This window comes from Dermacentor variabilis, chromosome 3, assembly GCF_050947875.1.
Source record: "Dermacentor variabilis isolate Ectoservices chromosome 3, ASM5094787v1, whole genome shotgun sequence".
Taxonomy (NCBI): domain Eukaryota; kingdom Metazoa; phylum Arthropoda; class Arachnida; order Ixodida; family Ixodidae; genus Dermacentor; species Dermacentor variabilis.
Genome location: NC_134570.1, coordinates 148,002,198 through 148,025,266, shown reverse-complemented (window position 1 = coordinate 148,025,266; position 23,069 = coordinate 148,002,198). Strand labels below are relative to the sequence as shown.

The 23,069-nt window shown below is 48.8% G+C and overlaps 1 protein-coding gene across 7 annotated transcripts in view; it reads left to right on the top strand.

Moving 5' to 3' along the window:
* LOC142576384 (cholesterol transporter ABCA5-like) overlaps nt 1-23,069 on the top strand; it is a 152,245-nt gene that overhangs the window by 103,962 nt on the left and 25,214 nt on the right. For 6 of the 7 annotated variants that reach the window (XM_075686494.1, XM_075686495.1, XM_075686497.1 and 3 more), the window contains 12 exons: nt 1,128-1,400; nt 2,780-2,915; nt 3,626-3,744; nt 4,716-5,418; nt 8,059-8,221; nt 10,907-11,255; nt 12,727-12,846; nt 16,132-16,270; nt 17,797-17,887; nt 18,698-18,983; nt 20,991-21,089; nt 22,221-22,304. In XM_075686494.1, coding sequence (XP_075542609.1) covers nt 1,128-1,400; nt 2,780-2,915; nt 3,626-3,744; nt 4,716-5,418; nt 8,059-8,221; nt 10,907-11,255; nt 12,727-12,846; nt 16,132-16,270; nt 17,797-17,887; nt 18,698-18,983; nt 20,991-21,089; nt 22,221-22,304 — 2,562 coding nt within the window. The remainder of the gene's footprint in view (nt 1-1,127; nt 1,401-2,779; nt 2,916-3,625; nt 3,745-4,715; nt 5,419-8,058; nt 8,222-10,906; nt 11,256-12,726; nt 12,847-16,131; nt 16,271-17,796; nt 17,888-18,697; nt 18,984-20,990; nt 21,090-22,220; nt 22,305-23,069) is intronic. The other variant, XM_075686500.1, reaches the window with a different exon arrangement.

Here is a 23,069-nt window from a genome sequence, read left to right as displayed (position 1 = left end):
CCCTTGTGCAAGTGTGGCACAAGATACACAATACAATAACTTCTGCATCAATAATTTTTATTCACCAATTAGCCGCCTGAGTCGACGCCCTAATTTTCGACTCTAGCTTTCGCAAATTAATTAGATATTACATTTAAAGTTCTCATAAGTACTTTTTAGAAATATTGAAGAGCAGATGGTCATAACAAGGTACTGATTTGGGTGACTTGGAATTTATTGATCCATGGCAGGCTTTCGAACAAAAAGATAGACAAAGCGCCTGTGTTCCATAATTGTTTTCCAGAAACATATGAAACATATGCATGTATATTTCCACATTCATTCAAATAGTCCACACACACACACACACACATATATATATATATATATATATATATATATATATATATATATATATATATATATATATATATATATATATATATATATATATATATAATACCTTACAGGCCCTATAGGGGCATTGTGTAAGGGGGGTTACAAAATCAGAGCAAAAACAAGAATAATCAGCCTTCTGAAGTCTAGTACGAAAGATACGCCTCAATGCAGGGCTCATCAACATTACCACAGAGATCAAAACATGAAGAAGAAAAATATGAAGTAATACAATGCCATTAAGGCAATATTTGTTTCTAGGCACACCGCCATCATTGGCACTCACCTAATAGTGCAGCATTTGTTGTTTTAAGAAACAACGAGTAATTATAATGTGCATTGTAATGACAAAAGATCGCTAACGTTGTGAATCCACTAGCATGCCAACATTTGTTTTATAAAACGGCCCCTCATTATTCGAAGACTCTTCGAAAAGTACTTCGTGTTTGATTCGATTGGTATTTTCTTGTATTCGATTCGGTCTCGTAAATTACTATTCTCATCCCCGCGCTCGGGATACCGGGGCAAAATTCGAACTCTTTGCCTGACGAGTTTCGTACGAAGGAGGATATTTCCACGTGGTTGCCCCGTCTAAATGTTGCCACAGTATATTATGCCCACCCGCATAGCGCAAACGCGCAAGCGTAAAGAAAACACAAGTTTTTTTCGGCGCAATTTTTTTTTTTGTTCTTCGGTCGGAGCCCCAGGCTCGCCACCTTCGCTCTTCTTCACGGTGTGCCTCCCCCGCGCAGGAGGTGGTGATGCCGCTGCTCATGGTGGCCTCCCTGATGAGCATCCGGAGCGGGCTCAAGCCCAGCTCCAAGCCCGCGCACCTCACGCCCGTGGGCCACGTGCGGCTGGTGACGCCGTCGCACCTCGCCCAGCTCACCACCGAGATCATGGCGGCGCCGTCGACGCCGCAGACTAGGCTATTCATGCGCGACGTCATCAACTTCCTCAACGCCAACACGTACACCGTCGGGTTCAACTTCTCCATGTACAACTCCTCCAAGGACATGGAAGCGGTACGCGTTTGGAGATCGAGTATACGGAGATTAATTTCCCTTACGGTACAATCCGACTGGTAGCTTTCGATCGCTGTGTGTAGCACTCTTGTCGTCTGCTCGCGCTGTTACTCTGTTACCGTGAGTCACCGACTACAGGCCTGACCAAGGCTCTGCTCGATGACGCTTCGGGCGGCCCGTTTTCTTTCTCCCGGTTCAATCAGAGTGCCGCGCTCCAACTGGGTGCGGCGTACTGACATTTCCCGTTGGCACCGCAACCTTGATCTGATAGAATTGCGGTCACGTGACTGCTCCGATTGCGCGGTAGCATCTGAACGTCAAGCCAAAGTAGGCCTTCTCTGACTCCGGTCGGCGAATCGACTCGGAATGCGGTGGGAGCCAGTCGAGTACTGCACCGTCTGTGTACCCATCCGCCCGCAAACACGCGTACCAGCACGCGACATTACGGCCTGTCAACTGCGAAAGCAGATTCTATGAAGTCGGCTATGCTACTAAACATGCATATGTCTACCCATGGGCTGAATTTAAGAAAGACGTTTCGTTCGCAAGTGCCACTTGGCGCTGGCCGCAAGGCGCCCTCGCGAGTAATGCGTCCGACATCACCATTGGATCGCGTTTGCTCCCACGAACAGATTTAATGGATGAATTTATTTGTGGACGCGAGCCCCCGTCCTTTGCATCAGCTTTGAGAAATGTGAAATTACGGCTTAAAATGCGCTTTTTTTTTTTGCAGTTTCAATCAACATTTTTTGTGATGTATTTTTTGCGCAGTGCGCAAACATATGTCGACTAGAACGGCATTGCTCTTAGCTAGAGATTTAACGTGTTGCAAGGGATTGAGTTTAATGAGACGGAGTTTCGAGAACGGTGTTACGCTTAGAGTACAATTCTGTCAACGTCTTCCGGTTCATTGGTCCGAAATGGAAATAGTGAAGCTTTATTAGTAACGGGTCGTATCAACGAGTATCGCGCTCTGCTGATGTCAACCACTGGCATGAACCTATGAAAAAATTAATACTTTAAATCGAGTCCCCCGTTTTTCCTTATCAGAAACGTTGCTTAAACACCTGGTCGATCAGTTGTCTAATTGAAGTGGAGAAAGTCACTGAAGAAGAATGCATCCATACTTGGGACCTATTTCCAGAATTATTGTAAACTGCCACTCTCTTCTGTTGTCTGTCTGTCTGTCTATGTATGTATGTATGTATGTATGTATGTATGTATGTATGTATGTATGTATGTATGTATGTATGTATGTATGTATGTATGTATGTATGTATGTATGTATGTATGTATGTATGTATGTATGTATGTACTGTCTTCCGGTTTCCCCTCACCCTCCTGCCTCATGTCTGCGCCGGCTTCCGATACGCACACAGGCATTCCGGCAAAACTCGACGCGGTCCTTAGTGGGCGTGGTCTTCGAAGGCGATGACCTAACCAAAAATGGCTCCTACCAGCTGCGTTTTCCCCTTCGGCACCTGCCCTCGCCTGAACTGAAGAACGTCGGCATAGGTAAGAATACGGAGGCTTCGTGCGACTCGGTTTCCACGCGTGGAGTTCGGTTCAGCAAAGCCATACCGTGTTGTGAAAGTTGGAGCGCGTTGAATCGGCGGCCCGTATATGTAAAACTAATTTGCCGTTGTCTGCACAGCTTAGGTAACGGCCACGGTGTTCCCATTGGCCTGCGCCTATGCGACCTATGCGCCTCTTTTGAATCGCTCTAACATGAATACGGCTCCTGTCCCTCAGAATATTTACAGGCTCGACCAGTATAAGAAGGAGAGCGAGTAAAAGACGCTATGTGGTGTAGCAGCCCTTTAGGGGCCACCGTATGTCTGTGTGCCCTATCTCTGCTTTCTTTTTTCTATTTCGAAATTTCGAAACTATACACTGCCTTCTGTTTCTTCCAATATATGCATGACTCGTCTGTTCGAGAAGTGTTGTCTAACTGTGCTTCCATTTTCAAGTGCCGCGTATTGTACACTTGAGCATTTGCCCTGCTATATTACAAAGCACTCCTATCCGTAGTCACTACAATTGGCTCTGCTACTGTCGCTTAGAAAGCTGACTAGTCCTCGAAAGAGCGGCGAAAATTTGACGTTAGTGGGTTCGTCATAGCGGGAGCTCAATTCTTATACGCATCTTCAGAGTTCGAGGGCCAATGTCGCCCTTGTGAAATGTCTGGGTTTTCTTTTTTTTCTTTTCTTCCTCCCCAATGGCAGAGATGTGCCGGATAAAACACTTCGTACACTCGTCTGACACGACGCTGTGCCCTGCCGGGGCCTACTACTCGAGCGGATTCAGCGTTCTACAGGCGGCCGTCGACTACACGTTCATCAAGGTGAGTAGGGTACACAAACGAATACGCCTGGCAACGTATCGATGCGATGCGAGCACAGCAATGTTGCACGTGTTCTCGATGCGCACCTGGGAGGCGGTCTGTTATTGCGAATAGCTTTCTCGAGGTTGGCAGACCAGTCTTTTTTTTTTTGGCTAGCTATCTATCTTTTCTCGTGGGCGGATCCCAGACATAGAGCAGTTTCAAAATGAGGACGCTTTCCAAAGTTAGCTCAGCCTGAAAATGTGGGCCTAATCTCGTTCACGGCGCTCTTCAATAAAAAAAAAGCCTTAAAATTTCGCAGAATTCATTTTCATCTCAGAAGAATGCTACTCTCATACTTGAAGAATCGTCCTCGATGAGTTGTGCCCGAATTTTTCTAGTGGGCCTTTTTTCGTCTACTTATGGAGGGTCTGCTCATGGGTAAAACATTCAACAGCGTAGACGTACGCCTTGTGTCCCGAAAGTTTTGATTGATTGATTGATTGATTGATTGATTGATTGATTGATTGATTGATTGATTGATTGATTGATTGATTGATTGATTGATTGATTGATTGATTGATTTTAACATATCCGAACTGGTACCTGTCGTAAAGGAGGATGCCGAATTAACGCGGATCGGTTGTGCCTTATTTTAACGTGCGCCTTCGCGCACGGCGCCTTCTGTAATGAAGGTGTATCGTATGTGAAAACATGGTCCACTTGATATGCGCTTCCCTTTGAGAACCTTAAGAGAAAGATGACTCACCGTCGACATCGACTATTGCGGCCCACCACGCAGCACCTCGAACATCTCCCATTTCAAAAACTGCAGACGCTGGAGCACTCCCAAATGAAAAAAAAAAAAAGGTTCACGCTTAGTATTTCCGCAAGTTCGCCACCGCGACGTAGCACGTGGAGGAAACTCGGTAGGTGCAAATTCGGCACGACCAGGTTCCTCCTTGACAGCAGTCTTCCCCGTCCTTTGCCAGCTGTGGGCCGGCAATGACGTGCGGCTGCCCGAGGTGGTGGTGCGGCTGCTGCCCAAGCCGGCCTACGTGGACCCCGGCACCACGTGGCGCACCCTGGTGCCGCTCTACCTGACGCTGGCCTTCTCGCCCTTCGTGTCCGTGCTGTGCGTCAACATCGTGCTCGAGAAAGAGCGCAAGATCAAGGAGGGCATGCTCATGATGGGCATGATGCCGTCCGCCTACTGGACCGCCTGGGCCTTGGTCGAGGCCGTCGTGGTGGCCAACGTGGCGGCCATCATGACCCTCATGGTGTACGTGCTGCACATCCTGCCCAACACGGACATCTTCATCGTGTTCGTGCTGTCGCTGCTCTACGGACTGACCATCGTCATGTTCAGCTTCATGGCGACGCCCTTCTTCAACAAGTCCAAGGTGGCCGGCTCCGTGGTGGGCCTGCTGATGCTCGTCTTCAGCTTCTTGTACATGCTCGCCGTGTTCCTCAAGAACCGCGTGCCCACGTGGGTCTTCTACGCGGTGTCGCTGCTGTCGCCCGCCGCCTTCACGCTGGGCGCGGAGAAGGTGAGCCAGATGGACGTCAGGGGCGGCATGCACTGGAGCGACCTGTTCGAGGACAACTTCTCCGTCGGCAGCGCCATTATCATGCTCAGCGTGGACGTGTTCCTGTACGGATTCCTCGCCTACTACTTCGACGCCATCGTGCCAGGTGAGAGAGAGAGAGCCGTGCTTGATGATTGCAAGGAGGTTCTTTGTTCAAACTGGAGAGATCCGTGAGCGACACGCGTCCGTTCTATTCATCATTAACACCACAGACGAAGCAGCAGGGGATTTCGTACGAGAAGCGAGCGTCTTTGTTAAGAACCAGCGGATTCGTATCAGCTAAATTCGAACAGTAAAGTGCGGCTGTAGCATCGCGCGCAAGACGACGACGCACAAGGATGACTATCGTCTGAGCTTTGTTGTAACAGATGGTTCGTGCATATTAGCAACAGAAACAGTGAACCCTGTAGAGGGTGCAATACTGCACGCAGTACCTTTCTGCGGAAAAGCCACCTTTACAGTTCGAAGTGCAGTACAGGGTTGGAAATATTTTGCGATTGGGACCCCACAGCGTCTGAGGTAGACTACAAGACCTTCTCAATTCCATCGCAGTTCTGTTAAGGTGCCTAGCTGATATGCGCAGAAACCTCGAAGCTGTCATATTAGGCCACTGTATTTCAACACTTCTTGCGATCATGTGGCTTTACACATTTTCTTTTCTTCTGTTTCGCCTGACTGATCTGTATTTACTTCTCTTCCACGTTTTCTCCTTGCACCGGTTAGATTTTAATGTCAGTTCTATTGCATTTCGTTTATTCTGCACTTGCACTAATACGTTTTGCTTTGCTTTGACCACACGGACTTCCCTTCTGCGATTATGATGCATCTCTTATTCGACACCCCAACGGCGTCCCGTAAGGTATTCCCAAAGAAAAATAAAATAGACGTACTTTGGGCATAAAAAGCGCAAACAGTTGACATAGTCACAACTACATGCCACCGTTTGCATGCGAAAGGCGCAAAAAAGGAAAGCGGCTCTGATTTCATTCGGGATAATTTGAAGCGCGTATTACCTGTGACGTATCGTGACGAAGTGGAGTCGCCGAGGAGCATTGGATTCGAATGATGCTTCACTGAAAAAAAATCGCGTATACGTGCGTCTATATTCATTCCATCCGTCACATACGCGTATTAATTGGCAAAACAACAGCCGGAAAATTTAGACTCTGCGACTGTGCGGCGCCATCTCCGGGAGCTCGCGGGCGTAAGCTCCGAACTAGCAGTTGGCGACGATGCTGGAATGGTCGCTCATATTCTTCCTCACACACGCAAAATATGACTCGCTAACATTGCTTTTTTTTTGTCCATATTTATTTCGCTTTGCCTTTAACGCTTCATGTCCTTCCTCCGAAATTCATGAACACTTTCGTCATCGACAACTTACCGTATTTGCGCAAATATAACGCGTTCTTTTTTCTCATGCGCCTCGCGTGATATTCAGGTTCACGACGCAAATATACCATGTTTTCCTTTGTTCTCTATGTTTATGCAGCTTCAAAGTGCAGTGACCTAAAAAAAACTATACGCACCCCCGCAATTGCTACTACGTAACGAGCAGTGTTCGAACACACCAAATTGAACACGTCTTCGTCATGTTTGAGCATCCGCACTTATGCATTCGTTCCCGTTTATTTGCGGTATTGACTTCGCGTTATAATCGTAATATATGTATTCTTTGTTTTCTTCTTAGTTGCGGAATGTACCCCCTCGCGTTATATTCGGGTTCGCGTTATTTGCGAGCAAAAACGGTATTTTACGTTCACAGCAGAACGAAAGTATCTGCTATCCATCTCAAGTCACGCCCCGTCTCTTGTGTCAACCAGCTCCGTCTTACTAAGCTTGCAAATGCTCTAATCTCATCACACCACTTAATCTTGTGCCGTCTTCAGTTTCCTTCTATTGGCACTCATTCTGTTGCTCTAATAATAGACGGACCGTTATTCCCCCTACGCATCACATAGCATGCCCAACAGTACATTCATTTAACTCTAGAATATCAGCTAATTTCTTTTACTCTTCTTCTATCGCTCATTGTGCGATTCTTAGCTTCTTTACAAGTTTCTTTGTTATGCTCCAAGTTAGGGCCCTGCAATTTTCTACTGCCATTGGTTGTATACCTTCCTTTTCAGGTATATAGGTAAATAGGCGTTTATTACCCAATACTCACTGTCATGAGTGCTCCAATACATTTTCATCCGTCTCAAAATGTCATCCTTACAATACCATTCTCGGTATGGGTACTTGACCTGGATAAACGCGCTGCTGCACAGCTTCAAGGAACTGATTCTCTATCACGTACTGCCACCTTGCCACGGTAATAAGCATTACCTAAATGTATTGAATAATATTTCCATAACATTCCCGTAAACTTTACCCTTTAAAGGCCTTCGATGATTACTTGTAAGTCATCTTCGCCGTTTCTGAACGACGGTACGATGTCATCTTCACGACGCAGGGACTGCCGATACAATCCCAGCTGGTGTTTTCGCTTTTTTCTCGCACGTAATCTTTTCAGTGTAACATTTGGAACGCCGTTTCACGAGATGAACTAGCAATGAAGAGATTGCGTCTTCCTGCATGACACCGTTCCGAATCGGGTGTTTTTCTGCTTATCGTATGCAGAATCACGCGGTAGCTGTAGCACCTCCGTAGGGCATTCATTAACGTTTTCTACAGCACCAGGATTCCTCCGCGAACAGGCCACCGCGTTTGAACGCACGACACGGCCCTCGACTATCCTTCGCAGGCGAGTTCGGCCAGCATCGCAGCCCGTGGTTCATCTTCCGCTGGTTGTGCTTTGGCCGAGGCGGCAAGTCGACCGAGCCGGATGACCTGGTCAAGCCGGAGAACACGCCCTGCCCCGACGTCGAGGACCGGCCGGCGGAGCTGCTCGGCAGGGAGGCCATCAAGTGAGCTGACGTTCTTTTTTTTCTCTTCTTTTTTTGGCTGGTGTGATCTGGCGTCGCGATGTGCGTACACAGTTTGCGAGACGGAGTAGTACTCAATCGGTGCAATGTGTCCATGCTTGGGAAGGCGAAGCAGCGAAAACAGTACAGCGGAGCAGAGGCGCGAAGGACCACTTGCGGCTCTTCTGGCGGGCTCAGCTGGCGCTAACAGAGAGCTAATTACCTCGTCCACCTGTTACCGCTTACGGAATACCGCGGGCTACCCGAGAAGCGTGTGCGGCAGCAACGGCGCTGTTAGTGACGTCTTGCGACGCTCAACTTAACTAGAGTGCAGACAACGCCGCAGTGCAAAGAGTTGGCAGCGGAACAATCGTTAAAGTGCGCTCATTTGATACGAGGACGCTCGCGCGACGCAAGATTTTCAGGCGCACTGTAGTTAGACAAAGCGCCACAAGGTGTCGCTGCCAACTTTTATAGCGTAAAACCCCTTAAACTTCGTAAAGTAGTGCCACGCTTTGAAGAATGCCGCTTCCTCCTCGCGCGCTCTGGCCGAGGCCGCCGCCGCGTTGCTATTGGCCTAATAGCATCACGTGGGTCCTCGCGCCTTGCTTCAGCGCCATTTTTGCACGAGAAGCGTCTACGGAGTGTCGAGGAGCGCATGTTGACGCATTGCTACGCTCGAGCAGTGTAGGTGGCGCCACGGTCGAGGAGGCAGCGTGAAAGAGAGGATAAACGAGGAGGAGTGAAGGCGGAGGAGGAGAGTGTCGCTACTTTACGAAGTTTAAGGGGCTTTATTCTAGTGTTTACGGAATCCTGCCTGCCATCCAAAGGACCAGGCATTATTCCGTAAAGGCTACTCAACAATAGACCATATTCTCACTATCAATCAGGTGATAGAGAAATGTGTGGAATATAACCAGCTCTTATATGTAGCTTTCATTCATTACGAGAAAGTGTTTGATTCAGTCGAAACCTCAGCAGTGATGGAGGCATTACGGAATCAGGGTGTAGACGAACCGTATGTAAAAATACTGAAAGACATCTGTAACGGCTCCACAGCCACCGTAGTACCCCACAAAGCAAGCAACAATATCCCAATAAAGAAAGACGTCAGGCAGGGAGATACGATCTCTGCAATGCTATTCCCAGCGTGTTTACAGGAGGTATTCAGAGACCTGGATTGGGAACAATTGGGGATTAGAGTTAATGGAGAATACCTTAGTAACTTGCGATTCGCTGATGATATTGTCTTGCATAGTAACTCAGGGGACTAATTGCAATGCATGCTCACTGACCTGGAGAGGCAAAGCAGAAGGGTGGGTCTGAAAATTAATCTGCAGGAAACTAAAGTAATGTTTAACAGTCTCGGAAGAGAACAGCAGTTTACGATAGGTAGTGAGGTACTCGAAGTGGTAAGGGAATACATCTACTTAGGACAGGTAGTGACCGCGGATCTGGATCATGAGACTGAAATAATCAGAAGAATAAGAATGGGCTGAGGTGCGTTTGGCAGGCATTCTCAGATCATGAACAGCAGGTTACCATTATAACGCAAGAGAAAAGTGTATAACAGATGTGTCTTACCAGTACTCACCCTACGGGACAGAAACCTGGAGGCTTACGAAAAGGGTTCTACTTAAATTGAGGACGACGCAACGAGGTATGCAAAGAAGAATGATGGGTGTAACGTTAAGGGATAAGAAAAGAGCAGATTGGGTGAGGGAACAAGCGCGAGTTAATGACAACTTCGTTGAAATCAAGATGAAATGGGGGGGGGGGGGGCATGGGCAGGGCATGTAATGAGGCGGGAAGATAACCGATGGTCATTAAAGGTTACGGACTGGATTCCAAGGAAAGGGAAGTGTAGGAGGGGGCGGCAGGAAGTTAGCTGGGCGGATGAGATTAAGAAGTTTGCAGGGACAACATGGCCGCAATTAGTACATGACTGGGGTAGTTGGAGAAGTATGGGAGAGGCCTTTGCCCTGCAGTGGGCGTAACCAGGATTATTATTATTATTATTATTATTATTATTATTAGTATTATTATTATTATTATTATTATTATCATTATTATTATTATTATTATTATTATTATTATAGTGCTCTTGCATGTCTCCAAAGAGATTCTGGAACCATGTAAGAGCACTGGGAACTCCAATTAAAAAAAATTGTAGACGGTTATAAGGGATGAATTTAAGGCAGAAAACTGGGCTAGTTGATGGTTATTCGTATAAGGGGACATTGCACCAGCGCGTAAAAAAGGACACGGACAGGAACATGAAAACCTAGCGTTCGGTGTCTCTTTTTCATGTTCCTGTCGGTGTATTTTTTTACGCGCTAGTGCAATGTCCCCGTATACGAATAAGGGATGAAGACGGTAACATCTTCGAAGGAGACGATTCGCTGTGGTATATCAGAGACGTTACTAAGGATAACTTTGGCACAAAAGAAAGCATAGTTGAGACTCACAGATCCAGCATCAACAGAGAAGTCTGGGAGATCAAAACTTACCACAAAAAAAGTTTTGCTGAAAAAAAAAGCCAGAAGAAAATTTCCTTAATGCCGTCGCAGGGCCCAATGAAATCCCAATACAGTTGTTGGCAATACAGCAAATGACCCCAGTGGACTGCATTTAGAGCTCATCGGCCCCTGCGCGTGACACGCGTTTACCCGCCTCCTCACAACGCAGGGTGCAGGGCCTTCGCAAGGTGTTCACCTCGTGGCGCAAGGGCCCGATTGTGGCCGTGGACGGCGTGAGCCTGACCATGCACGAGGGCCAGATCGCCGCGCTGCTGGGCCACAACGGCGCCGGCAAGAGCACGCTGCTCAACATGCTGGTGGGCACGCTCAAGCCCACCGCGGGCTCGGCGCGCATCTACGACCTCCACACCGACAGGCACGAGGACGTGGCCCAGATCCGAGCCATGCTGGGCGTCTGCCTCCAGGAGGACATCCTGTTCGACACGCTCACGGCCCGCCAGCACCTGCGCTTCTTCGCTCGCATGAAGGGCGTCCCGGCGACCAGCATCGACCTCGAGGCACGTCTCTGCACGTGGCCGAAATTTTTAGGGGTTTTTGTAGGAGAGAGAAACCCGCCGCTCGCTCGCACGAATCTGCGAAAGAAGCGCGTGCGGTTTCCTCAGAAAGGAAGCTTCGCAGTTGAGAATAATTAAGAAAAAAAAACAACCGTCCAGGTATCGAGCCATTGGCCGATGCCTATCTGTGGCGGCCACTCCTCTACCTGAGCTACAACCAGGAAACTAGCGCGAGGCCGGTCAACTAGCGTTTCAAAACGCAGGAATCCCGAATGTAGGCATACTAGGTATCAGGTTCGATTCCCAGACCATAGCGAATATTTCTTCAACTGCGGAGCCGTCTTTCTCAAAAACTCGTGCGTAGGTTCCCTTGGTATTGATTCAGCTTTGGCATTGAATTGTTCTTCGCCGCCACTACACCGTGACAGTAAGTTTGGCTGCAGTTCCGGGTGGATCACTGGATTTACTTAATTAAACCCATCTACCTTGCAGAGTTTCGCTGAACTTAATCTGCTTTGAAGACTTCGCCTTGTCAAACAAATCACGGTCAGACGTAGATGGCATCAATATACTATATACGGTCAGTACATACATACGGTCAATCTACTACATACTACATACGGTCAGGGCATCTTATGGGATTCGCAAGAAATGCTTCCACGATAACTCGACGGTAAAAAATCTTGTCGCGGAGTGTTCGACATGCCTCAGCCCGCTTACGCAGGCGCTGACGGTTTGCGTAAAGGACAAGTATATGCCTGCGCCAAGCCACATTTCTGTGCATAGAAATCAGGAGTTTGACGAAAACTCGTCTGGTCGGAGTTGCTCATAGTCGAGGGTAAAACTGCCGCTGACCAAAAACATTAAAAGAAAAAGAAGCCAAGACGTTTAGGCTCCCATACGGGGGCCTTCTTCACAAGTTTTTCATTGTGGACAAGACCCCCGTATGGGAGCCGAAACGTCTTGGTTTCCTTTTCCTTTATTGTTCTTTGTCGGCGTTCGTTCTACCCTTGACTATTTCCGTGCATTCTTCAGAAAGCGCCCACGAGCGAAACAGGTCGAATTGCTCTCCGTATGGCAGCGTAGCGTATTAAACCTATATCATTGATGGGAACAGAGAAGCTACAGTAAAGATAACTATGTTATTTCTCTTCGTATGTTACGGCGCGATGCGACAATAAACGTCAGCTCCGTAGAAGGTATGTAAAGCGTAAACCCGACGTGGACGCATCAGCGCAGTGTCGCCACCTTCGCAACCATGCCGCGCAATTACCGCGCTGCTGCGACCGAAACACATGAAATTTCCCATACGCTTGAATGAGTAAACCACCCGAAAGATTATTTGAGGCTGGATACGGATGAATGGAAGTATACATACAAGGTTCCAAGAACTGTTTTGTTTACGGCCTATAAAAACCTGCTTTCGGGCCGCCACGGTATAAGCGCGTGCTGTATGTGTGCCACTGTTGCGCAGGTCAAGAACATCCTGCTGGAGTTGGACCTAGCGGAGAAAGCCGACGTGCAGGCCATCAAGCTCAGTGGAGGACAGAAGCGGAAGCTGTCCGTCGGCATCGCCCTCATCGGGGACCCTAAGGTGTGCAGACACGGCGCGGTCCTTGCACAGTGCACTTGTAACAGGCCGCACGCTTAACGCGCAAGCCTGGCTCACTAGGTCACTTTTCTTTTCCCCATTTCTTAATGCGAAAAGTGTAAGCGGATAGTATTGCGTGCGGTTGCGCTATCTACAGGTATAACGTTAGCTCTTGAATTATGTAATTACTTACTGGCGCTATTGGAATCAATATTGTTACGTGTGAAAAGACAGAGACAAAAGAGATTATTGACACGGCATTTACACTGGAGCAGACCGCCAGGCAGACACGCGCCTGTGCCAGAAGCCCAAGCACTTCATCGTCTCTCTCGCGACGGCTCGTCCCTTGAGCATCTGTCGAGGGTATCGTAATACTACCTCTCTCCCACCCCCTCCCGGCGGCAAAAGCGCCGTGCCGGTGTTGTTAATTATCTAAGGCGCGTGGAGAGTTTAGTAAGGCTTGAGTCTGGCGACGTGGACAATGTTACTGGTAGTCACAGCGGAGGACGCAGTGGGCGTGGCTAGAACGATTTCATTGGTGACATCGGTCACTTGGCGGAGCACGCGATATGGGCCTGTGCAACAGGAGAGTAGTTTTTCACAGAGGCCAGCTTTACGAGATGGTGACCAAAGCAACACGCGGGTGCCGGGTGAAAAATCGACATAACGGTGGCGAAGATCGTAGCGGTGATTCTGTTTGTCTTGAGACTCTTGCCGACGAGCGCGTGCAAGTTGGCGAGCATGGTCAACATGGGCAATAGCATCACGAGCGTTATCACTAGTTGAAGCTGTCGTGGACGGAAGCACAGTGTCTATTAGTAGCGTCGGTTCTCGTCAATACAAGAGGTAGAACGGACAATAGCCAGCAGTTTCGAGACGGGAAAAGTTGTAAGCAAAGGTAATGTAAAGTAGACCAAGGTCCCGGTAACGCTGGTCGGCTGAAACGTATTTCGATAGCATGGCTGTAAGGGTTCGATTCGGTTATGCTGTATAAAGCATACACGCATGATGTCGTCAATGACTTTGGACAAAAACGTACGGCCACAGTCTGTGAGTATTTCCGTTAAAATGATATCGTGTAAGAGGAAGTCCACAAAATCAGTTGCGCAACTGGTCGCAAGAGCGCATGTTATGGCGCAGCGGGTCGCGTAGTTCGCAGCGACGGCAACCCACTTGTTCCATGATGTAGATTCAGGAAAGCGGCCGGGAAGGTCTACGCTGACACGATGGACGGGCTTGGTTGGGATGTCGAGTGGCTGCAGGTAACCAGCGGGGAGCTGGGATGGCTTCTTGCGTCGCTGGCATACGTCACAAGCGGCGACGTAACGTCATACGGAACGGGCAAGGCCCGGCCAGAAAAGACGGCGGCGTACTCGGTCGTAGGTTCGAGATACGCCGAGGTGACACGCCGCTGGTGCGTTGTGAAGCCCCTGTAGAACGGTTGAGCTGAGGTGTCTAGGTAGTAGGAAGTCAGAGCCACTCGGATGAAGGTTACGACGATTCAGAATACCGTCGCGGAGGACGAAGAGGCGTAGAGTAGCGTCGGCCGGAGAATGTTCAAAGCGGTCGATGAGTTCTCTGATGTAGGCGTCACGACTTTGCTCGTCGGCGATATGGAGTAGCGGTGATATGGAGAAAACTCAAGCAGCAGTGTCAGGATTTGAGTGGTCAGAGTCGTCAGCAGGGTAACTCGACACGATGTCAGCGTCTTGGTGGAGACGGTCAAACTTGTAAACCAAGGAACATCTTGGAAAACATCAAGGAAAAACTCTTGGAGCTTCAATGCCCATCGACCAAGCCTGCCTGTAGGATCTTTCAGGGTTGAGAGCCAGCAGAGAGCGTGATGACCAGTGACTACGGAGAAAGTACGCCCGTAGAAGAGAGGGGCGGAACTTAGCAACCACCCAGACAACAGTAAGGCATTCCCTTTCCGTATTAGAATAGTTGCGCTCCGACTTTGATAGGAGGCGGCTTGCATAAGCAATATGCGTTCCTGGCCACGCTCACGCTGGCGCCAGCGATCATGGCGTAGGACAGCACCTACGCCATGACCGCTGGCGTCTGTACACAATTCTGTAGAGGCATCGGGGTCGAAGTGGGCAAGGATGGGTGGCGAGGTGATAATAGTGACGAGACGAGAGAAGGTGGCGGCTTCTGAAGTACCCCACGAGTATTGTGCGCCTTTCTTCGAAGTATTAGTGAGATGTCCAGCAATTGCCGCAAAACCTTGAACAAAACGACGAAAGTACGAGCACAGCCCGACAAAACTCTGAACGTCTGCGGTTGTCTTCGGAACCGGAAAGTCTCAGACAGCACGAGTTTTGTCGGGATCAGGCTCTACTCCGGAAGCGTCGACGAGATGGCCCAGAACAGTAATTTGGTGGCGGCCAAATCGACATTTTGACTTAGCTTTGCTTTTCGAAAAACATCAAGTATAGTTGCTAGACTCTCAAGGTGAGTGTCGAACGTTGTCAAGAAGACGATGACGACGTCGAGGTGGCAAATACATGTGGACCATTTAGGCTCAAAGGTGCCCGGAGGGCCACTTTTGTCAAAAGGGCATCCCTTTAAATTTGTATAGGCCATCGGGCGTTATAAACGCGGTCTTTTCTCCGTCCATATCGAGAACGAAGATCAATAGAAGAAAAATAACTGGAACCGTGGAGGTAGTCAATGGCGTCGTCGATACGTGGGAGCGGGTGACGTTCTGCCGTCAAGCGCGAGGTCGCGGGTTTTATGGCCGAGCCGCCCGCCCCATTTCGTAAGCCGACACACTGCGGAAACTATTGCACAGGCGCCGACAAAAGTGGTATACTCCAAGTAGCGGGAGCCGAAGCAACGGCAAACTGCATCGCAACGCCATCTACAGGCAGCATCTGGGATCATGTCTGCCGATAATAAAGGGCACCCATTAGCTGTCTCGATCCCAGATGCCGCCTGTAGATGGCGTTGCGATGCAGTTTGCCGTTGCTCCGGCTCCCGCTGCGTGGAGTATACTACTTTTGTCGGCGCCTGTACATACCGCGATTTTCCGTTAAGGTTAAAGAACGTCAGGTGGAAGAAAATTAATCCGTAGTTCCCTCCTCCGTCCCCTTGTACCTCGCTACGTTGTTTCTCACAACCCCTATGATTACTTGGCAGGTTAAACAGCGCCGTTCAATAAATCAATCAATCGATCGATCAATCAATCAATCAATCGATCGATCGATCAATCAATCAATCAATCAATCAATCAATCAGCCAGTCAGTCAGTCAGTCGATAGATCGATCAGCCAGCGCCGTTTGCAGATCGTGTTCCTCGACGAGCCGAGCAGCGGCATGGACCCGTACTCGCGGCGCCACCTGTGGAGCGAGCTGCAGAAACGCAAGGAGGGCAAGGTCATCGTGCTCACCACGCACTTCATGGACGAGGCCGACATCCTCGCAGGTGTGTGCGCTGTGTCGAGGCGAAGAACGGAGAGAAAACGCTGCGTGTCGTCAGCGCTGCTATTGCGTCGCGCCGCTGTCAAACTCCGGAACGTTAAATTGAATCGCTCGTTCATTTGACCCCCAACGAATCGGAGAGCGCGTAACCGTCCGGCACGTTAGCCTCTCGGCGCGGACATGGTAGCGAAAAAAGTGGACGCTCTTATATCATTGTCATCCACGCGATAGCAGCGCGAGGCCGCGAGGAAAATTCTACGCGGGTTCCTTAGAATTTCACTATTTTAAGAAAAAAACGTCCTGGTCCGGAAATCTGACCCAGAACCGCCCCTTTTCTGGGCCAGTCGCTCTGCTAACAGACCTAACCAGACGCATGGTTGATGACAGGGCGAGAACTAAGTGTTGGACAAATCGAAGCGAACGAACATCGAATAAACAATCAGTATAACAAATCTCCGGAGTCGCACTTCGGCTGTTTATAGAAGCAAGACTCCCACGATACTTGCGGCTATTATTATTATTATTATTATTATTATTATTATTATTATTATTATTATTATTATTATTATTAGTTATAACAGATAAAAATAGGTGGCATTTGTAAATGTTTGCCGGCACAAACCGCGTTTCTTTCTCGACAAAAGCCACATACGTAGGAAAGCGGACTTCACGAATTTCTGCCGCTGGCTCTTACGAGTCTATATAGACCACTGTTATAGCTTCGGTTTCTCGATTCCGTTGTCCTAGGCTGTCATACAAACGTTTTCGCATCTGACAGCATCTATAGGCAAGGCGCTTATGAAATGCCGAAGTGTGTGTATTGCTTTAGAGATGCCCATTACTCAGCAGCACTACCATGTATTCGTCAATAGAGGGTTTTAGAATTGGGGACCCAAAACTCGGTCCCCAAGCCGCGCCGGGTAGGCTGCTCTTTGCGTTTAGAGGAGCAGCAGAGTTTAAGAAGTGGGTCAAACGCAGGCAGCATTGGGTCGAGCGCTCGCGACACCGCAGTGGGTAAAATAAAAAGGTGCTCGAAAGCAAAAAAAGAAACCAAACAAACAAACGAGAGCTTTTCTTACCAGTCAAAACTAACGGGATGAATTTTTGAGCATAAAGGGCAAACAATAAAATCTACTAAACGTAATAACTGTTAGTATACAAATGAAGTGTGCTGTTTTAAGGCCGAAGACGGCTTGGAAACCCACGCTAGTTCTCGATTTTTGGCTCGTGGGTCAACGCGGACGCAAGAGCCTAAGACTGTCTTGGGTTCTGCGCATGCCCATTTGCGAACCGCAATTTTCTTGGGTCCTCAAGCCGCTAGGGTCCCCAATTCAATATCTCTCTGATAGATACAGTCACAAACTGAGCGTCCAGCTGTCCGTCACGGTGGCTTTTCAGCGTTTCCTCAAAATCGAACAGATGGATGCACCCGTGCACAGGAACACTTGGCGTAAATGAGGAGCGCTTTGTTTCTTACCGAGCAGCTACAAGGCTTAATTGTCATTTAACTGTCACTTAATTGCGTCGCAGACTGGAAGGCTATCCTGTGCAAGGGCAAGCTGCGGTGCGCCGGGACATCACTCTTCCTCAAGAATCGGTTCGGCATTGGCTATCACCTCACGTGAGCGAGCTTGAACTTACCTTTAATACGAATGTTTTATTCAGGGTTGCGCTGGTCCGCTTGGCTGCATATGGCGCGGCTGAGCACGGCTGCGCAGGCCCAATCTTGAAAGCGATCTGCGCTGGGTACAGGGTCTAGGCGCGCCGACGCCTGATAGCTTCGTGTGTGCTGTGTTCCGGCCGCTTAATTTAGTTGGCGTTGAAGCGAGAGGCAGCAAGAATGGCAATTCGCTCACTGCTTCTGCCGCTCTTCCTCACGCCAGCGTTTTGAAAGCGAGAGTCCGCGGTCATCGAGCGAGAGGTGTTCACGTTTGTCTGTGCGCGCGCGACACCATGGTCGTTAATTTAGTTAGTAAGCGAATACTGACAAATTTATACGGCCGATAAAACTGCTAACCTTAGTTAGTGTAGCTGTCTACTAATTTGCTTTCATAATCGATGCTTCGCCTTTCGGGAGAAACTGCGACTTTATGCTAATACGAAGAGCAAAGCACGCTCAGACGCACCTCGGTGGAAAAAAGTAACACAAGCTGTCCTGCAACTTTTTTCAGCGTTAGCACAAAATAGTGAATGTATTAGCACGTGCTTCCAAAGCATGCATTAGAAAGCCAGCAAGCAAAGCCGACAAATGACAAGTGACGACGGCTTGCTCTCTAGACCGCGGATGTATTTGACGAACGTAACTTCGGGAAGCTTGGCGCCACGCCGCCATCGCCGGTGCAGTCTACACAGGGCGGTGTAGTCGCCGAGTCTTATTTGCTTTATTATTCCTTAATTATTCCGGAGTCTTTATCATTTCCCTTCGGTGCAGCATGGTGGTCGACCAGACGACGGACAAGGCCCAGATTAGCCAGCTGGTGCAGCAGTTCGTGCCCAGCGCGACGGTGTACCGCTCGACAGGCACCGAGCTGGCCTTCATCCTGCCCATGGACTCGACGTACAACTTCGCCAACCTGTTCGCCGCCGTCGAGGAGGCCATCGCCGAGGGGACGACCGGCGTGCGCAGCTACGGCATCTCCATGACGACGCTCGAGGAGGTCTTCCTCAAGATGGGCGAGGTGGAGAGGCCCGACGAGGTGCACCTGCGGGACATCCAGGTGGGTGGTGCCGAACATCGCGCGCCCTAGCCCCCCCCCCTGCCCCCCCCTCTGCTGTGTGTGCACTCGCGTGCCAGCCGAGCGCTGTAGAGGTGAACATTTTCACTTTGGAGGGCATGGTTCTGCTCAAACCCGCGAGATGGAGTACGTTCCCGGAAAAAAGAATGAATCCCACCTGAAGCTGTGGTCTGAAACATACGCAATTCACCCCACCTGTACGTAGCACGAACATGCGAGGAAACCCATACTGTTCTTGAAAAGAATGCTTCGCAGCTGGAAAAAACGAAAAAACTTGAACCCGGGATCAACGCCTATCTAGGACGCGGGCAGATAGGAGCGCTAACAATGCAACAGCCTCACTAGATTAGGTGTCCTGCTAATCCTTCTTCCGGTTTATAAGTACCAGAGTAACGACTCCAGGGAAAAAAAATTAACAAGTGACTGTGGTGCCGGACGTCATCCTTACGGAGTGGTCATGCCGTATGAACACTTGCCGTGACTTGACGTGCCGCGCACCTGAGCAGCGTGTAAGTTTGGTGAGCTACCGTTATAAATTTGACTTAGATCGACGTTACCTTTAGACATAAAGAGTGTTCAACGAATGAATGAATGAACGAATTTATCTCGCGGAGCATGTCTTGCGTCTAAACTGGGGAAAAAAAGGAAGATCGTGAGAAAATGGGTCAAGAGGGGCCGCTCTGCAGATTAGGGAGCAAGAATCTCGTATATGTGGCGGAGAAGCACTATACCGTCTCGCTAGGCGTGTACTCTGCAGGAACGCCGACGCCATCTTGGTGCCGAGAAAGGCCAGCACGTCAAATCTATAGCGCATCGCTAACATTGTTCAAGATAGCATCATGACGATCGCCTCCTTTTGTGTTGGAAAAATGTTTATCTTTATGTAAGTGTCTTTTTCTTCTGTTGTTCTTCTGCCATAATGTCCCACTTCCTTTCTTTCCCCTTTCTATTGAAATTTTCGTTTTCGCTGCGGCGTCAAGAGCACCGCGGTTTTGCACCAGCTGCGGCGCCACTGCGATAGCGTCACGTGCTGTCGGCTCATTTCTGTGCAACCAACTGCTGCCACACTGCAACCGCGAGTGGGACACGTGGAGCTTAGAGTGCATTGTGAAAGGGGCGGTCACGAAATGCGTAAGGCGAATGTGAAGCACGGCTCGCACGTCAGAGCTGAACTTTCATTTTTATTATTATTTTTGCGAAATATACACGCGATTACTATATGAAGTGTTAGCCTGCGTGTCTCTCAGTATCGGCTCAGCATTTCCAGTAGAGATGGAATTGAGAAAGCATCACGGATGTGGCCTCGCACCGTTTTCCTCATTTTTTGACCCGTTATGGACACAAGCTGTTCTGACCACCTTTTTATTCGGTCGCAGATGAAAGTTTCGAGTATCCAATTATCGTGTTGTGCGCGACCTTGATTGCCCAGACTGTTCAGTTGCGATTCGAAATTTCGAATCTTCGCACACCCCTCAAAATATGCAAATGCAGCTATACGCACAGGTAAGACGCAAATACAAAAGTGAAGGAAAACGAAAGAAAGACATATTTGTCAATATTCCACAAGTTTGTTATGCACACGTAGGAGACTAAGCATACTGCGCACGTAATTTAGAAAAAGAACTCATACAAACACTGGAACCCTAAGTCGTTCCCAAACGGACGGCCCGCAGCGTGACGAGGCGCCCCGAAAGACACAGCGAGCTAAGACGCAAATGCGTAAGATAAAGAAAAAGATATATATTTATCAAACGACATTTCTAGCTTAATCATACAGACGAAGGGGACTAGGCGTACAACAATAATAGATTAAAAATTTAGAAAACAATAATTCGTACAATCGTGCACAAAGCGGCCGAACGAAGAGGCCCTCCTCCCCGACGAGCCAGCGTAAGTCGCCTAATAATAATAATGAAAAAAACCCGACGAGGTGGTCGCCAACTGTCGTGCTCCCGAGAAAGGATGACTACATCGGCTTGTTCACGACAGACGGACATCGTCAACTCGGCCGTGCGGAACGCACCCCCACCTACGAAGAAAGCGCCTTCTCCAGGGGAAGCAGTTGGCTCCGTGTTGTCTACGCCTCGGGTAAGTGGTGCTTGCCAGTACTGCCTCCGTCTGCACTTCTATCCGTACAACTGAACAGCAATGTAGTTGTCTCGGCGACAACTTCGATTTCGCCTTTTGAGATGCGTGTAAAACGCAGATGTGATCTCGTGAGACAAACTGTAGCTGAATAATCCATTTCGCATAAAAGTTGTTACGCACGCTTAAGAGAGAAAGCTGGATGCTACTGGGACTCTAGCGAGCAAAAAGCTTGGTTTAGGGCCTTCATATCTTTTTTTGTACGAGAGTCGTTAGAAAAATTATTAAGTTTCATAAAAATAAATAATAGGCTCGGTGTTGGCAAATCTTTAGCTCAGAGCCAATATCAGATGCCTCAGTTCCGTGAACTTTATCTGGGTATAATGGTTAATGGCGGCGCTGACAACAGCGCGTTTGTTTACAGCGGCGATAGGCATGTGTGAGTAGCCGGGTATAACAAGGCTCGAATGAAAACTGCACAGATTAGCCGCGTCAGTAAATAAGGCGAATACCTGCCATGTAAAGGGACGCTAAAGAGAAAGTTAGGTTGAGCTATATCATAGCAAACCACCTTCCTCACAATAGTGGAACAGCCACTCATGGAGTGAGAAAGAGACTCCGTAAAAAGAAAAAGAAAACATGCGCAGACACAAAAGACTGCTGACGCGACTTCGCCTTGAAGTTCGCGCATTAGCTCGTAGTGACGACATTGATTTAGATGCCATATGCGCGAGCGAATGGTTAAATGATTACTGGTAAAAAAAATAACCGATACTATACTGCATTCTACGGGAGCGAAATAGTGAACGTCCCAAGTTTCGAGGAATTTTGACTGATACAAAAAAAAATGTATTTTGAGATCCATGACATCATACTTACGGATCAGCGCTGCAATTTCGGCGTGAAATTAAAAAAGAAAAGCTTTGACCCTTTCTTTATTTTCTAAGCAATATGTTGTTTCGAAATTGACGAGAATGGAACGGTGAAACAATACTTTATCAGTGTATAAACTAACCTAGCGTTTGCCAACCAACTTACTTTTCTAATTAGTGTCCTTGGAAGGCACGAACTACAGGGCTTTTTGGGTTTATAGGAAACCTTTTTTGTCTTTTTTGTTCTCCTTCTTTCCAGCAGCACAAAACGACTTGGCACTCTGGCGCCTCCGCCAGCCCTGCGGCATCCAACGGACGTCAGCTACTGCGTGCAACGTCTTCACAGGTACATTTGTCAACAGGCAACCACGCAGCCGTGCCAATCCGAGCCGCTCGTAGCTGTGTCGTCAGCGCGCGCTGCCAGCGCTCGTCTTCCCGCTGCTTCACGATCGGCAACAAAGGGGACGGGGTTGTGTATACACCGCACGAGGTGTTAGAAATGTAACCGGTGAAACGCGGGATCCTTGGGGCAACGCTGACGAGCGTACAAAGGTTCACAGCTCTGGAGCGTCGTCCAAACACTGCAAGCACCATTCTGAGAATATATGTTTGGAAGGACAGGAAAAGAGAAGAAAGAAATAATGCGCGCGCAGGGGCAGTGCTTGGAAAACAGTAGCAAATAAGACTGGTCTCAACGAACAATAAGAGCGACACGCTAAGCTTCCTTTTCGCCAGCTGTACTTCGGCAGCTCCAAAGCTGAAGGGCATAGCTGACTTGGGTTTTGCGAGCACGACAACACAGAAAATAAAGGCCAACTGCAACGAAATTTCAATTTCGCTAAATTTTTTATACATGAGTCAGCGGCGAGAGCTGACTGAGCGTTCCGAGAAGGGAGCAGGGATCGCCCATTGCGTGCTGCTAATGCTTCCGCCAAGCTTCCATTCTAACGGCGTCGCGTTGAAGGTGGACGGGGGGGGGGGAGGGGGGTGCCCTTCTCCCTGTTCTATTTCCTGGTCCGCTGGCGCAACCCTTAGTTTTTGCTGCACGACACGGAGTTATTGAGGTGGATTATAAGCGCATGACGCGTGCACCTGGTGGCTAGCGGATACG